The following is a 16,544-nucleotide window of genomic DNA, read 5'->3' as shown; positions in this document are numbered from 1 at the left end:
TGGATATTTTTGTTGTTATTCTGTCTCTCACTGTTCAAATAAACCTACCATTGAAATTATAGACTGATCCTTTCTTTGTCAGTGGGCAAACGTACAAAATCAGCAGGGGATCAAATACTTTTTTCCCCCCACTGTACGTGACTGTGTGTGTGTGTGTGTGTGTGTGTGTGTGTGTGTGTGTGTGTGTGTGTGTGTGTGTGTGTGTGTGTGTGTGTGTGTGTGTGTGTTTTAATGAGTTTTAATGAGGGCTAGGACAACTAAAGGATCAGCTTAAGAGTTGATAAACCGCCAAACGGAAATATGAAGGCTTTCTAATTAAGCAGTAAGTCACGAGGGGGTGTGGTATATGGGCTCCTGAGTGGCGCAGCGGTCTAAGACACTGCATCTCAATGCTAGAGGCATCACTACAGACACCCTGGTTCTGATCCAGGCTGTATCACAACCAGCCGTGATTGGGAAGCCCATAGGGCATCACACAATTGGCCCAGCGTCGTCCGGGTTTGACCAGTGTAGGCTGTCATTGTAAGTAAGAATTTGTTCGTAACTGACTTGCCTAGTTAAATAAAGGTTAAATAAATTTAAAAAACGTTGGTAAACAGTTTATAATAGCAATAAGGCACCTCAGGGGTTTGTGGTATATGGCCAATATACCATGGCTAAGGTCGTGCCTAGATTATGCTGGTGTAACCGATGTGAAATGGCTAGCTAGTTAGCGGGTGCGCGCTAATAGCGTTTCAAACGTCACTCGCTCTGAGACTTGGAGTAGTTGTTCCCCTTGCTCTAAATGGGTAACGCTGCTTTGAGGGTGGCTGTTGTCGATGTGTTCCTGGTTCGAGCCCATGTAGGAGCGAGGAGAGGGACGGAAGCTATACTGTTACACTGGCAATACTAAAGTGCCTATAAGAACATCCAATAGTCAAAGGTATATGAAATATAAATCGTATAGAGAGAAATAGTCCTATAATTCCTATAATAACTACAACCTAAAACTTCTTACCTGGGAATATTGAAGACTCATGTTAAAAGGAACCACCTCATATGTTCCCATGTTCTGAGCAAGGCACTTAAACGTTAGCTTTCTTACATGGCACATATTGCACTTTTACTTTCTTCTCCAACACTTTGTTTTTACATTATTTAAACCAAATTGAACATGTTTCATTATTTATTTGAGGCTAAATTGATTTTATTTATGTATTATATTAAGTTAAAATAAGTGTTCATTCAGTATTGTTGTAATTGTTATTATTACAAATAAATAAATAAAAATCGGCCGATTAATCGGTAGCGGGCCCTGTTTGGGCACCCCAATAATCGGTATCGGTATCGGCGTTGAAAAAAATCACAATCGGTCGACCTCTAATACGGTCTGATGTACCACGGCTGTCTGCCAATCAGCATTCAGGGCTGGAACTACCCAGTTTCTAATATCCAGTAGTTTTTAGTAAGTCAAATAAAAAAATGGGTTGTTAGACTTGATAAGCATTATAGAAGTCCTAACTCTCATATTGTCTTTGACCTGCATACAGATTAGTGTAATTATGGTACCTTTCTTCATCAAATCAAATCAAAGTTTATTTGTCACGTGCACCGAATACAACAGGTGGAGACCTTACAGTGAAATGCTTACTTACAGGCTCTAACCAATAGTGCAAAAAAAGGTATTAGGTGAACAATAGGTAAGTAAAGAAATAAAAACAACAGTAAAAAGACAGTGAAAAATAACAGTAGCGAGGCTATATACAGTATCGAGGCTATAAAAGTAGCAAGGCTACATACAGACACTGGTTAGTCGGGCTGATTGAGGTGGTATGTACATGTAGATATGGTTAAAGTGACTATGCATATATGATGAACAGAGAGTAGCAGTAGCGTAAAAGAGCGGCTGGCGGGACACAATTCAGATAGCCTGGTTAGCCAATGTGCGGGAGCACTGGTTGGTCGGGCCAATTGAGGTAGTATGTACATGAATGTATAGTTAAAGTGACTATGCATATATGATAAACAGAGAGTAGCAGCAGCGTAAAAGAGGGGTTGGGGGGGGTACACAGTGCAAATAATCTGGGTAGCCATTTGATTACCTGTTCAGGAGGCTTGGGGGTAGAAACTGTCCTAGACTTTGCACTCCGGTACTGCTTGCCATGCAGTAGTAGAGAGAACAGTCTATGATTGGGGTGGCTGGGGTCTGGCTGAGCCGTACGCACTACCCTCTGTAGCGACTTGCGGTCGGAAGCCGAGCAATTGCCGTACCAGGCAGTGATGCAACCAGTCAGGATGCTCTCGATGTTGCAGCTGTAGAACCTTTTGAGGATCTCAGGACCCATGCCAAATCTTTTTAGTTTCCTGAGGGGGAATAGGCTTTGTCGTGCCCTCTTCACAACTGTCTTGGTGTGTTTGGACCATTCTAGTTTGTTGGTGATGTGGACACCAAGGAACTTGAAGCTCTCAACCTGCTCCACTACAGCCCCGTCGATGAGAATGGGGGCGTGCTCGGTCCTCCTTTTCCTGTAGTCCACAATCATCTCCTTAGTCTTGGTTACATTGAGGGATAGGTTGTTATTCTGGCACCACCCGACCAGGTTTCTGACCTCCTCCCTATAGGCTGTCTCGTCATTGTCAGTGATCAGACCTACCACTGTTGTGTCGTCTGCAAACTTAATGATGGTGTTGGAGTCGTGCCTGGCCACGCAGTCGTGGGTGATACATGGAGTACAGGAGGGGACTGAGCACGTGTCTCCAGTGTTGAGGATCAGCGTGGCAGATGTGTTGCTACCTACCCTCATCACCTGGGGGCGGCCCGTCAGGAAGTCCAGGATCCAGTAGCAGAGGGAGGTGTTTAGTCCCAGGATCCTTAGCTTAGTGATGAGCTTTGAGGGTACTATGGTGTTGAACGCTGAGCTGTAGTCAATGAATAGCATTCTCACATAGGTGTTCCTTTTGTCCAGGTGGGAAAGGGCAGTGTGGAGTGCAATAGAGATTGCATCATCTGTGGATCTGTTTGGGCGGTATGCAAATTTTTGTGGGTCTAGGGTTTCTGGGATAATGGTGTTGATGTGAGCCATTACCAGCCTTTCAAAGCACTTCATGGCTACGGATGTGAGTGCTACGGGTCTTTAGTCATTTAGGCAGGTTGCCTTCGTGTTCTTGGGCACAGGGACTATGGTGGTCTGCTTGAAACATGTTGGTATTACAGACTCAATCAGGGACATGTTGAAAATGTCAGTGAAGACACCTGCCAGTTGGTCAGCACATGCCCGGAGCACACGTCCTGGTAATCCATCTGGCCCCACAGCCTTGTGAATGTTGACCTGTTTAAAGGTCTTACTCACGTCGGCTACAGAGAGCGTGATCACACAGTCGTCCGGAACAGCTGATGCTCTCATGCATGCTTCAGTGTTGCTTGCCTCGAAGCGAGCATAGAAGTGATTTAGCTCGTCTGGTAAGCTCGTGTCACTGGGCAGCTCGTGGCTGTGCTTCCCTTTGTAGTCTGTAATAGTTTGCAAGTCCTGCCACATAAGACGAGCGTCGGAGCTGGTGTAGTATGATTCAATCTTAGCCCTGTATTGATGCTTTGCCTGTTTGATGGTTCGTCGCAGGGCATAGCAGGATTTCTTATAAGCTTCCGAGTTAGAGTCCCGCACCTTGAAAGCGGCAGCCCTACCCTTTAGCTCAGTGCGAATGTTGCCTGTAATCCATGGCTTCTGGTTGGGGTATGTACGTACAGTTACTGTGGGGACGACATCCTCGATGCACTTATTGATAAAGCCAGTGACTGATGTGGTGTACTCCTCAATGCCATCGGAAGAATCCCGGAACATGTTCCAGTCTGTGATAGCAAAACAGTCCTGTAGTTTAGCATCTGCTTCATCTGACCACTTTTTTATAGACCGAGTCACTGGTGCTTACTGCTTTAATTTTTGCTTGTAAGCAGGAATCAGGAGGATAGAATTGTGGTTGGATTTACCGAATGGAGAGCGAGGGAGAGCTTTGTACGTGTCTCTGTGTGTGGAGTACAGGTGATCTAGATTTTTTTTCCCCTCTTGTTGCACATTTAACATGTTGATAGAAAAGAGGAAGAACTGATTTAAGTTTCCCTGCATTAAAGTCTCCGGACACTAGGAGGGCCGCCTCTGGGTGAGTGGTTTTCTGTTTGCTTATTTCCTTATACAGCTGACTGTGTGCGGTCTTAGTGCCAGCATCTGTCTGTGGTGGTAAATAAACAGTCACGAAAAGTATAGCTGAAAACTCTCTTGGCAAGTAGTGTGGTCTGCAATTTATCACAAGATACTCTACTTCAGGCAAGCAAAATCTAGAGACTTCCTTAGATTTCGTGCACCAGCTGTTGTTTACAAATATGCACAGACCCCCCCTCGTCTTACTGGAGTGTGCTGTTCTATCTAGCCGGTGCGGCGTCTATCCCGCTAGCTGAATATCCATGTCGTCATTCAGCCACGGTTCCGTGAAACATAAGATGTTTCAGTTTTTGATGTCCCGTTGACAGGATATTCGTGATCGTACCTCGTCTAATTATTGTCCAATGATTGCACGTTGGCGATTAATATTGACAGTAACGGCAGTTCTCCCACTCGCCTTCTGCGGGTCCTTATGAGGCACCCTGCTCTGTGTCCTCTGTACCTGCTTCTCTTCCTCTTGCCAATAACGGGGATGTTGGCCCTGTCAGGTGTTCAGAGTATGTCCTGTGCGTCCTGCTTGTTGAAGAAAAAACCTTTGTCTAATCCATGGTGAGTGATCGCTGTCCTGATATCCAGAAGCACTTTTTTGCCGTAAGATAAGGTTGCAGAAACATTATGTACAAAATAAGTTACAAATAACGCGAAAAAAACACATAATAGCACAATTGGTTGGGCGCCCGTAAAACTGCCGTAAAATTTATTCCGGCGCCATTTAACATCAATGCTGGTTTGTGAGTTCGAGGCAGTGAGCCGTGTGAGCTGTCTCCTTGGTCATTCAGTTGCTTGGTCATTATCCCTCTAACCAGTGACCAGAGAGAGAGTTCCTTGTACCGTCACCTCACTCAGGTCCACACTCTTTTTTTCCAGTACCATATTGTACAAAATCTATTTCATGAAAGAGTTGCTATTCCTGTCTGTCTTAAAGTAGGTACTGTATATGAACTGCATACAGATTAGGTGAAATTGGTAGCATGCTACCAGATTAAGTGTCATCCAGTCTTTTCCCAATAGAAGCCAAACTCTAGTGGCAACAGCGTTAGACAGGGGCACGCCCTGCTTGTACAATTATAGCAGAAACACTGATACCATCACTGACTTTATTTGTCTGTCCATTTCTCCCAGGTGCTGAGGAGAAGATCTTGGAGGACTTCCGAGAGGTGTACAGCCCTGTTGCCTTTGATTTCCACCTGCAGGCCATGGTGCAGTCGGCTGGTAAACTGGTCCTCATAGACAAGTTGCTGCCCAAGATGAAAGCCGGGGGACACAAGGTCCTCATCTTCTCCCAGATGGTCCGCTGTCTGGATATCCTGGAGGACTACCTCATCCAGAGAAGGTACTGCTGCCTGCCTCTCTTCTCGTCTTGTATTACTATGCTCCCAAGTACTCTACTTGAATAGAAGCCTGGAAATCAAGGTTCTCTCTCCTCAGATATGTCATATCTTTCAGCTAGGCTGATGCGGAAAAAGACAGGAATCATGCTTGAGAGGGTAATAGACTTTGTAATTTCCATTTTTCAGCTCCATTTTCAAAGTGACGAATTTATGGTTTATTATCTGGTGTTAGCTAGCTAGCAGTTTGCAGTGCAGCAAAAGCTGAATCACTCCAATACTTTCCCTTATTAAATTGAATGTAGTTGAAGAGAAATGCTGAATCTCTAAGCATTAGCCTCTCTCTCCAGTGACTGTCTGAGAAAGAGCCTTTTAAAGCCCCCTGTGCTCATCACTCCATAATGCTACCCAGAGCAGGGAGATGATAAAGACTGTGTAACAGAAGCAGAAGAATGTACCAAGACACTTTCATTCAAGGTCTTAATCTCCTGGCTTAATGAGCTTCCTGTTTGCACGCTAAATGAAAAGGATATTATTCCAGCAGCCCGTCTAAGCTGAGGAAAGCGGGCGACTGGCCTGGTTTGTGTGGTCTCTCTATCTCCCTCTCCCTCTTGATATCTCTGTCCTCTCTCTTCTCCTCCCTCTCTCTATCCTCTCTTGTCTCTCTCACTATCATTGGCCTGGCCCTGTGTTCTTTTCCCCTCCATGCTTCTTTCTGGCACTCAAACCCCGAACCAAACCAGTGTAAACACACAAGGCGAGGCGCTCCGCTCAGTGGCTAGGCAAGGCTTAGCCGGGGTTCAGCGGCAGGTCACAGACTCCCTCGGGGCACTCCCACATCAGACAGAGGGAGAGAGGAGTCTGTGGGCGCGCGGAGGGAATTGGGTCACTGTAGAGGTGAGAGGGTGAGGAGTATAAGGCGAAGAAGATGAGGGGTAGGATGTGGGGTAAGGCAGGGGCGAGACCAGGGCTCCTGGGAAAGAGGCTGCCCGTGATCAGCAAGCTAAACCACCTTGTTCTCTGCCAGAGAGAGGGGGAGGAAGGATGAAAGGAGAAAGAGCGAGCAGAATAGGGATAGGGGAAAAGAGAGACAGGAATGGAGGAAAGGAGACAACTAGTGAATGTTGTTTGAAAGTGTATGAAAAAATCAAATTCCTGGAAATATTGTGTGGTAATTGTAGGCCCCTTATGTGTGATGGTTGGTGTTGTTGTACTGTATGTAAATGTTGACATTCATGATACTTGGATGTGACGCTAGAACATTTGTAATTATGTGTACTAGAAGATCCTCCTCCAACCCTGCATGGTCCTGTGTTCCTCAGGTACCTGTATGAGCGTATCGATGGCAGAGTGAGAGGTAACCTGCGTCAGGCAGCTATAGACCGTTTCAGCAAACCAGACTCGGACCGCTTTGTGTTCCTGCTGTGTACCCGGGCTGGAGGTCTGGGCATCAACTTGACTGCTGCTGATACCTGTATTATCTTTGACTCAGACTGGAACCCACAGAACGACCTGCAGGTAAAGACACACACAGACATTTAAAGTGACATCAGCCTCCACTGTAATACAATTAGCAACAAAGGTGTGGTCACTTTCTATTTCAATTCAGTCAATTCAGGAAGTCCTTGAGTTGAGAAGTGCCTTTTATATCCTATTATAATAGTTTAACTTTTTAAGCTTGGATAGTAAAATGTATGTATGCATGACTAAGTCACTTTGGATAAAAGCGTCTGCTAAATGGCATATATTATTATAGCAGCAACGATCTTGATCCTGAAGTGATTTTTATTGGACAAATATAAAATGCATTGGGCTGGTCATAACCAAGTTATTTTTCATTATACTCAGGCCCAGGCTCGCTGCCATAGGATTGGTCAGAACAAGTCGGTGAAGGTGTACCGTCTGATCACCAGGAACTCTTACGAGCGGGAGATGTTTGACCGGGCCAGCCTCAAACTGGGCCTGGACAAGGCTGTGCTGCAGAGCATGAGTGGCAGGGAGAACAGCGTGCCAGGAGGAGGGGTGAGTCTGCTGTGTCCGTCATACACACACATGCATGCACACTTGCGCACACACACACACACACACACACACACACACACACACACACACACACACTCTGCAGCACCTGTATCAGTCCGGTGGATGCTCTATGCATTCTGAAAGTATTCAGACCCCTTGACTTTTTCCACATTTTGTTACATTACAGCCTTATTCTAAAATTGATTAAATATATTTTTTTCTTCTCAGAAATCTTAACACAATAACCCATAATGACAAAGCAAAAACAGGTTTTCAGAGATTTTTGCTAATTTTGTACAAATAAAAAACTGAAATACCTTATTTACTTAAGTATTCAGACCATTTGCTATGAGACTCGAAATTGAGCCCAAGTGCAGCCTGTTTCCATTGATCATCCTTGAGATGTCTCTATAACTTGATTGGAGTCCACCTGTGGTAAATTCAATTGATTGGATATGATTTGGAAAGGCACACACCTGTCTATATAAGGTCCCACAGTTGACAGTGCATATCAGAGCAAAAACCAAGCCAAGATGTCGAAGGAATTGTACGGAGAGCTCCGAGACAGGATTGTGTCGAGGCACCGATCTGGAGAAGGTTACCAAAAAATGTCTGCAACATTGAAGGTCCGCAAGAACACAGTGGCCTCCATCATTCTTAAATGGAAGACGTTTGGAACCACTAAGACTCTTCCTAGAGCTGGCTGCCCGGCCAAACTGAGCAATCGGGGAAGAAAGGTCTTGGTCAGGGAGGTGACCAAGAACCCGATGGTCACTGACAGAGCTCTAGAGTTCCTCTGTGGAGATGGGAGAACCTTCCCATCTCCATCTCTGCAGCACTCCACCAATCTGGCCTTCATGGTAGAGTGGCCAGACGGAAGCCATTCTTCAGTAAAAGCCACATGACAGCCCGCTTGGAGTTTGCCAAAAGGCACCTGAAGACTCTCAGGCCATGAGAAACAAGATTCTCTGGTCTGATGAAACCAAGATTGAACTCTTTGGTCTGAATGCCAAGCGTCACATCTGCAGGAAACCTGGCACCATCCCTTCGGTGAAGCATGGTGGTGGCAGCATCATGCTGTGGGGATGTTTTTCAGCGGCAGGGACTGGGATACTAGTCAGGGTCGAGGGAAAGATGAACGAAGCAAAGTACAGAGAGATCCTTTATTAAAACCTGCTCCAGAGTGCTCAGGATCTCAGACTGGGGCGGAGGTTCACCTTCCAACAGGACAACGACCCTAAGCACACAGCCAAGACATCACAGGAGTGGCTTCGGGACAAGTCTCTGAATGTCCTTAAGTGGCCCAGCCAGAGCCTGGACTTGAACCCGATCGAAAATCTCTGGAGAGACCTGAAAATAGCTGTGCAGAAACGCTCCCCATCCAACCTGACAGCGCTTGAGAGGAGTTGCAGAGGAGAATGGGAGAAACACCCCAAATACAGGTGTGCCAAGCTTGTAGCGTCATACCCAAGACTCAATGCTGTAATCGCTGCCAAGGTGCTTCAACAAAGTACTGAGTAAAGGGTCTGAATACTTATGTTAATGTAATATTTCAATATATATATTTTTTTTATATACATTTATATACATTTTTTTTGCTTTGTCATTATGGGGTATTGTGTGTAGATTGATGATTTTATCCATTTTAGAATAAGGCTGTAATGTAACAAAATGTGTAAAAAGTCAAGGGGTCGGAATATATTCCAAAGGCACTGTAGGTAAGTCCATTCTACAAAATGAGAGTGTAGAAAATGGACTAGTCAATATAATAAACACAGCTTTGAGATATCCTCTTAGTGCATCATCAGTGTGTAGGAGGAGCTTAGCTGTTTCTGTCTCTGGATTAGCTGGACTATCAGGAAGAAAGTGTTGAGCAGACATTAGCACCACCAGCTGCATACTAACACACCATGGGTCAGCTGGGGGTTGCTGCTACTCTTTAAGATTTAAAAAGGTCTAGCACGTGATCCAGTTCAGCTTCAGTTCAGCTAACTGTCTTTCTCCTCAGCGTTTCTCACGCTCGAGTGTCTGTCTGTGTGTTTTTGTATGGTGTTAATGCGTGTGCATGTGTTGTGCACATGTTTGTGTGTACAATGATGTAATGTGTAAATAGTCCATCATCAGTTCCCCTAACACCCCCTGTTTCTCCTTCTCCCCCTCCCCTCTCTCCAGCCCACCCAGCAGCAGCTGTCTAAGAAGGAGATCGAGGACCTGCTGAGGAAAGGGGCGTATGGAGCTCTGATGGACGATGAGGATGAGGGGGCCAAGTTCTGTGAGGAGGACATCGACCAGATCCTTCAACGCAGGACCAAGACCATCACCATCGAGTCTGAGGGACGGGGATCTACCTTTGCCAAGGTACCCAGTGACTGAAAGAGCACCACACAGTGGTCATTGTTTGAATGTTGCTATCCTTTTCCTTTCTGCATAACTAGCAGTAGTAACCAGTGTCTCCTGTCTACTCTCATGTCACTCTTCATCACAGAGTCTCAGCTCTGTTATGAGACTCAGACTTCTCATTGAAGGAGACTCAGGAAGGAACAGTGAATCAGATTATCAAGGTTTAATGGGATTTAATGTCTTCTCTCTCAGGCCAGTTTTGTGGCGTCCGGAAACCGCACAGACATTTCTCTGGACGACCCCAACTTCTGGGACAAGTGGGCCAAGAAGGCTGAGATTGACATGGACACTGCCAATGGCAGAGTAAGTAATGCTTTAGTTTAACCGCTGAACCTGCTCTTTCTGGCCATGATGAGATGTTATATAGGAGATAAGATCAATGCCATGAGTGAATTTGCTACAGTAGTATCTGAGTATCTGTGTGTGTTCCTCTCCTATTCCACAACAGAACAGCCTGGTAATTGACACTCCGAGGGTGAGGAAGCAGACCCGACCCTTCAGTGCCACTAAGGACGAGCTGGCAGAGCTGTCAGAGGGTGAGAGTGACAACGAGGACAAGCCCAAGCTCCGCCGGCCCCACGACCGCCTCAACAGCTACGGCAGGACGGAGTGCTTCAGAGTGGAGAAGAACCTACTAGTATACGGGTCAGTGGCAGTGACGACCACTTATGCTAGATCATATACAAACCAACATTGGTACTAAATAACAATGTTCTTTAATACTTATATTGGGGACCCACAGGATGTGCAGACTTGAGTTTCAGCCCAGACCAACCACATCTTGTTCTTAGTGTTACTGCTGTACAGTATTGTGTCTGTACTGAGGCTCTCCTGTGTTGTCCATCTATATTGTACAGTGTTGTGTCTGTACTGAGGCTCTCCTGTGTTGTCCATCTATATTGTACAGTGTTGTGTCTGTACTGAGGCTCTCCTGTGTTGTCCATCTATATTGTACAGTGTTGTGTCTGTACTGAGGCTCTCCTGTGTTGTCCATCTATATTGTACAGTGATGTGTCTGTACTGAGGCTCTCCTGTGTTGTCCATCTATATTGTACAGTGTTGTGTCTGTACTGAGGCTCTCCTGTGTTGTCCATCTGTGTTGTGTCTGTACTGAGGCTCTCCTGTGTTGTCCATCTGTATTGTGTCTGTACTGAGCCTCTCCTGTGTTGTCCATCTGTATTGTGTCTGTACTGAGACTCTCCTGTGTTGTCCATCTATATTGTACAGTGTTGTGTCTGTACTGAGGCTCTCCTGTGTTGTCCATCTATATTGTACAGTGTTGTGTCTGTACTGAGGCTCTCCTGTGTTGTCCATCTATATTGTACAGCGATGTGTCTGTACTGAGGCTCTCCTGTGTTGTCCATCTGTGTTGTGTCTGTACTGAGGCTCTCCTGTGTTGGCCATCTGTGTTGTGTCTGTACTGAGGCTCTCCTGTGTTGTCCATCTGTATTGTGTCTGTACTGAGCCTCTCCTGTGTTGTCCATCTGTATTGTGTCTGAACTGAGGCTCTCCTGTGTTGTCCATCTATATTGTATTGTGTCTGTACTGAGGCTCTCCTGTGTTGTCCATCTGTATTGTGTCTGTACTGAGGCTCTCCTGTGTTGTCCATCTGTATTGTGTCTGAACTGAGGCTCTCCTGTGTTGTCCATCTATATTGTATTGTGTCTGTACTGAGGCTCTCCTGTGTTGTCCATCTATATTGTATTGTGTCTGTACTGAGGCTCTCCGGTGTTGTCCATCTATATTGTATTGTGTCTGTACTGAGGCTCTCCCGTGTTGTCCATCTGTATTGTATTGTGTCTGTACTGAGGCTCTCCCGTGTTGTCCATCTGTATTGTATTGTGTCTGTACTGAGGCTCTCCTGTGTTGTCCATCTGTATTGTATTGTGTCTGTACTGAGGCTCTCCGGTGTTGTCCATCTATATTGTATTGTGTCTGTACTGAGGCTCTCCCGTGTTGTCCATCTGTATTGTATTGTGTCTGTACTGAGGCTCTCCTGTGTTGTCCATCTGTATTGTATTGTGTCTGTACTGAGGCTCTCCTGTGTTGTCCATCTATATTGTATTGTGTCTGTACTGAGGCTCTCCTGTGTTGTCCATCTATATTGTATTGTGTCTGTACTGAGGCTCTCCTGTGTTGTCTATCTATATTGTATTGTGTCTGTACTGAGGCTCTCCTGTGTTGTCCATCTGTATTGTATTGTGTCTGTACTGAGGCTCTCCTGTGTTGTCCATCTGTATTGTATTGTGTCTGTACTGAGGCTCTCCTGTGTTGTCCATCTGTATTGTATTGTGTCTGTACTGAGGCTCTCCTGTGTTGTCCATCTGTATTGTATTGTGTCTGTACTGAGGCTCTCCTGTGTTGTCCATCTGTATTGTACAGTATTTGTCTCCAGTGTTGACCCTCTCCTCTCCTGTGTCGTCCAGGTGGGGTCGTTGGAAGGACATCCTGCTCCATGGTCGTTTTAAGAAGCAGCTGACAGAGCGTGATGTGGAGTCTATCTGCAGAGCCCTTCTGGCCTACTGTCTGGTTCACTACCGCGGTGACGACAAGATCAAGAGCTTCATGTGGGACCTGATCGCCCCCTCTGAGGACGGACAGACCAAGGAACTACAGAACCACCTGGGTACGTTACAACCTCTCAATGACCAAACCTCAGGGGTCCAACCACAGATTAGAATCTGGTTCCTCTCAAGGAATTCTTCCTTTAAAGGGCATTTCCCCCTACCACTGTACTATTGGTTTACTGTTAATAGTTGTAATATGGGTTTATAAACCGGTGTCCATAACCACAAATTGTATCTGTGTTCCTCCCTCAGGTCTGTCGACCCCGGTCCCCAGAGGCAGGAAGGGGAAGAAGATGAAGACTCAATCTAGCACGTTTGACATCCAGAAGGCTGAGTGGATCAGGAAGCACAACCCAGAACACATGCTGCAGGACGAGGGATACAAGAAGCACCTCAAACACCACTGCAACAAGTAAGAAGCTACTCTTGGTACTACAGGCCTATAGTATTAAATATATTCAGTACACTTTTAGATTTTTTTTTAATGGTATTGTTGTCTAATAGTTACATTGGAACAAACAACTTGTCTTTGTAAATGTGTTTTAGTTTGGTTTTTATTGATGTTGGAAATAAACATAGGTTCTTGTCTCTGTCATATATAGAGTTGAGGTAAAATCTATGAAACGTCTCATATTTTGTATTTGCTTCAGTGTATTGACGCTAGCCTGTGTGAAAACATAATTGTATGTTTTTGTCAGTAGCAGAGATTTGACTCCTGCACATCAATACCACTGTCTGTAATTAAGACAAATTGAAGCAGCCATCTTCTCCATCTGTGACTTTCCTCTATTAATGACCGTGAATCAGATTATAGATTACACTGCTGAATGATAATCATCTGAATGGGAATTGAACCCAAACTAATATCTGTCATTGATCTTTTATCGACAGAAAGAAAAAACAGATTATACTACAGCCAGGGATTTATTATATTTTATATAAAGCTACATAGATGATGGGAAGAAGAAAACAACTCTTACATCCAATGAAATGGTTTGACATATGAACCTATAAGTTAGCAGATAATGGTTGTTGAGATATTAAACATAGATGATGGTTGTTGAGATATAAAACATAGATGATGGTTGTTGAGATATAAAACATAGATGATGGTTGTTGAGATATAAAACATAGATGATGGTTGTTGAGATATAAAACATAGATGATGGTTGTTGAGATATAAAACATAGATGATGGTTGTTGAGATATAAAACATAGATGATGGTTGTTGAGATATAAAACATAGATGATGGTTGTTGAGATATAAAACATAGATGATGGTTGTTGAGATATAAAACATAGATGATGGTTGTTGAGATATAAAACATAGATGATGGTTGTTGAGATATAAAACATAGATGATGGTTGTTGAGATATTAAACATAGATGATGGTTGTTGAGATATAAAACATAGATGATGGTTGTTGAGATATAAAACATAGATGATGGTTGTTGAGATATAAAACATAGATGATGGTTGTTGAGATATAAAACATAGATGATGGTTGTTGAGATATAAAACATAGATGATGGTTGTTGAGATATAAAACATAGATGATGGTTGTTGAGATATAAAACATAGATGATGGTTGTTGAGATATAAAACATAGATGATGGTTGTTGAGATATAAAACATAGATGATGGTTGTTGAGATATAAAACATAGATGATGGTTGTTGAGATATAAAACATAGATGATGGTTGTTGAGATATAAAACATAGATGATGGTTGTTGAGATATAAAACATAGATGATGGTTGTTGAGATATTAAACATAGATGATGGTTGTTGAGATATAAAACATAGATGATGGTTGTTGAGATATAAAACATAGATGATGGTTGTTGAGATATAAAACATAGATGATGGTTGTTGAGATATAAAACATAGATGATGGTTGTTGAGATATAAAACATAGATGATGGTTGTTGAGATATAAAACATAGATGATGGTTGTTGAGATATAAAACATAGATGATGGTTGTTGAGATATAAAACATAGATGATGGTTGTTGAGATATAAAACATAGATGATGGTTGTTGAGATATTAAACATAGATGATGGTTGTTGAGATATAAAACATAGATGATGGTGAAATGTGTTGAAATGTGTTAAGCTACAGTAAATAGATTTAGGTTGCTGTCTTTCTAAAGGGGGTTGTTTGGGGGTTTGTCTCCTGCCATCCTGCTTTAGACACAGAGCCATGCAGGGCTTCCACAGAAAGTTCCCCATTGTTCCCAGAGCAGTAGTGCTGAAGCCAGGGATCGTCCGATGGGAGGCACGCTGGTCAAACAGGGACACGTTCTGTGGCTTTGCTGACCTCTGCGTTTTCCCCTCAGGGAGGAATGTGGACTGACGTGGGGATGGGGCATGCACAGGCATGGCCCCCTACTGTCCCTGTCCCACACAGAGATCCAGAACCCTGTCCTATGATAATGACATTTAGAAGATATGTGTTCAATACTGTGTAGCTACTAGTACTGGTATGTTAGGAAATGTAAGGTTAAGACTGACGAGGTCTGTGTTCTGTTGGGATATGTGTAACATTCTCAGTATGACTTGTGCTAGTACATGTCATATATATGATCTGCATGTGATTGTGGTTGTGTTTAACTTTATGTATCTGACTGTTTGTATCTGTGCTTGTATAGTAAGTACAATATGTACATGAGTGTATGGGTATTTTATAAGTGTGTGTACGGTTGTGTGTGTGTGTGTCTGTGAGTACTCGCACTCATGTGCATGTATGAGCTCTATGTCTGGTGCAGGGTGGTTCCCTTCTCCATCAGATACCTCCTACACTCCAGGCTGTCTGTCTGTGTGAGAGAGAGAGAGAGAGAGAGGGAAAGAGTGATGTAGGGCCTTGCTGACAGCCACAGGAAACAGCAGCTGCTGCGGGGAGACCCAGGGCACAGCCCCTCAGAGGCAGGGAGGGAGGGGAGAGGCCTGGACCTGAGCCTCAGAGCTGGAGCTCACAGCTCTGCCTGCAGAGGGGGTGCTCTCATGTCACTCCCTTTCCACTAGTGTCATACTGGATGTGTAAAGCTAGGGCCACACACACCATCTAAAGAAATCTACACTGGACCTTTTAACCTGCCACACTGTTAGACAGATAAAAAAAACTAGATTTTCTCAGACCCTAGCTTAAGAGAGGAAGGGAGACTAGAATGTATGCCAGTTCATCACAGATCAGGCATACCATACCCCACCCACCACCCTCCACCTTCTACCTCCTGACTGATGCCTGTCTGGGTGCGTCATGGAAACAGCATCTCTCCTCTGACTCAGCCTCCCTCTCTCTTCTCTCCTCTCCCTGCCAGCCCAGAGATCACATCATATCACACCACTCAGTCTCTATGGCACAGACACTGTCTCACTCTCTATGGCACAGACACTGTCTCATTCTCTATGGCACAGACACTGTCTCACTCTCTATGGCACAGACACTGTCTCATTCTCTATGGCACAGACACTGTCTCACTCTCTATGGCACAGACACTGTCTCACTCTCTATGGCACAGACACTGTCTCATTCTCTATGGCACAGACACTGTCTCATTCTCTATGGCACAGACACTGTCTCATTCTCTATGGCACAGACACTGTCTCACTCTCTATGGCACAGACACTGTCTCATGCTCTATGGCACAGACACTGTCTCATGCTCTATGGCACAGACACTGTCTCATGCTCTATGGCACAGACACTGTCTCATGCTCTATGGCACAGACACTGTCTCATTCTCTATAGCACAGACACTGTCTCATTCTCTATGGCACAGACACTGTCTCACTCTCTATGGCACATACACTGTCTCACTCTATGGCACAGACACTGTCTTCAGTCTCTATGGCACATACACTGTCTTCAGTCTCTATGGCACAGACACTGTCTCACTCTCTATGGCACAGACACTGTCTCACTCTCTATGGCACAGACACTGTCTCACTCTCTATGGCACAGACACTGTCTCAGTCTCTATGGCACAGACACTGTCTCACTCTCTATGGCACAGACACTGTCTCAGTCTCTA

General features: G+C 44.5%; 1 protein-coding gene across 8 annotated transcripts in view; it reads left to right on the top strand.

The window, feature by feature from the left end:
• The window catches only part of LOC106592263 (ATP-dependent chromatin remodeler CHD9), a 128,680-nt gene that overhangs the window by 92,325 nt on the left and 19,811 nt on the right, over positions 1-16,544 (top strand). For all 8 annotated transcript variants that reach the window (XM_045689299.2, XM_045689302.2, XM_045689304.2 and 5 more), the window contains 8 exons: positions 5,316-5,526; positions 6,844-7,039; positions 7,370-7,543; positions 9,716-9,901; positions 10,136-10,246; positions 10,392-10,588; positions 12,370-12,569; positions 12,763-12,922. In XM_045689299.2, the coding sequence (XP_045545255.2) occupies positions 5,316-5,526; positions 6,844-7,039; positions 7,370-7,543; positions 9,716-9,901; positions 10,136-10,246; positions 10,392-10,588; positions 12,370-12,569; positions 12,763-12,922 (1,435 nt within the window). The remainder of the gene's footprint in view (positions 1-5,315; positions 5,527-6,843; positions 7,040-7,369; positions 7,544-9,715; positions 9,902-10,135; positions 10,247-10,391; positions 10,589-12,369; positions 12,570-12,762; positions 12,923-16,544) is intronic.

Source organism: Salmo salar, chromosome 11, assembly GCF_965601325.2.
Source record: "Salmo salar chromosome 11, fSalSal1, whole genome shotgun sequence".
Classification (NCBI taxonomy): domain Eukaryota; kingdom Metazoa; phylum Chordata; class Actinopteri; order Salmoniformes; family Salmonidae; genus Salmo; species Salmo salar.
Note: the sequence above shows the minus strand (reverse complement) of the source record. Positions and strands in the feature narration are given on the sequence as shown.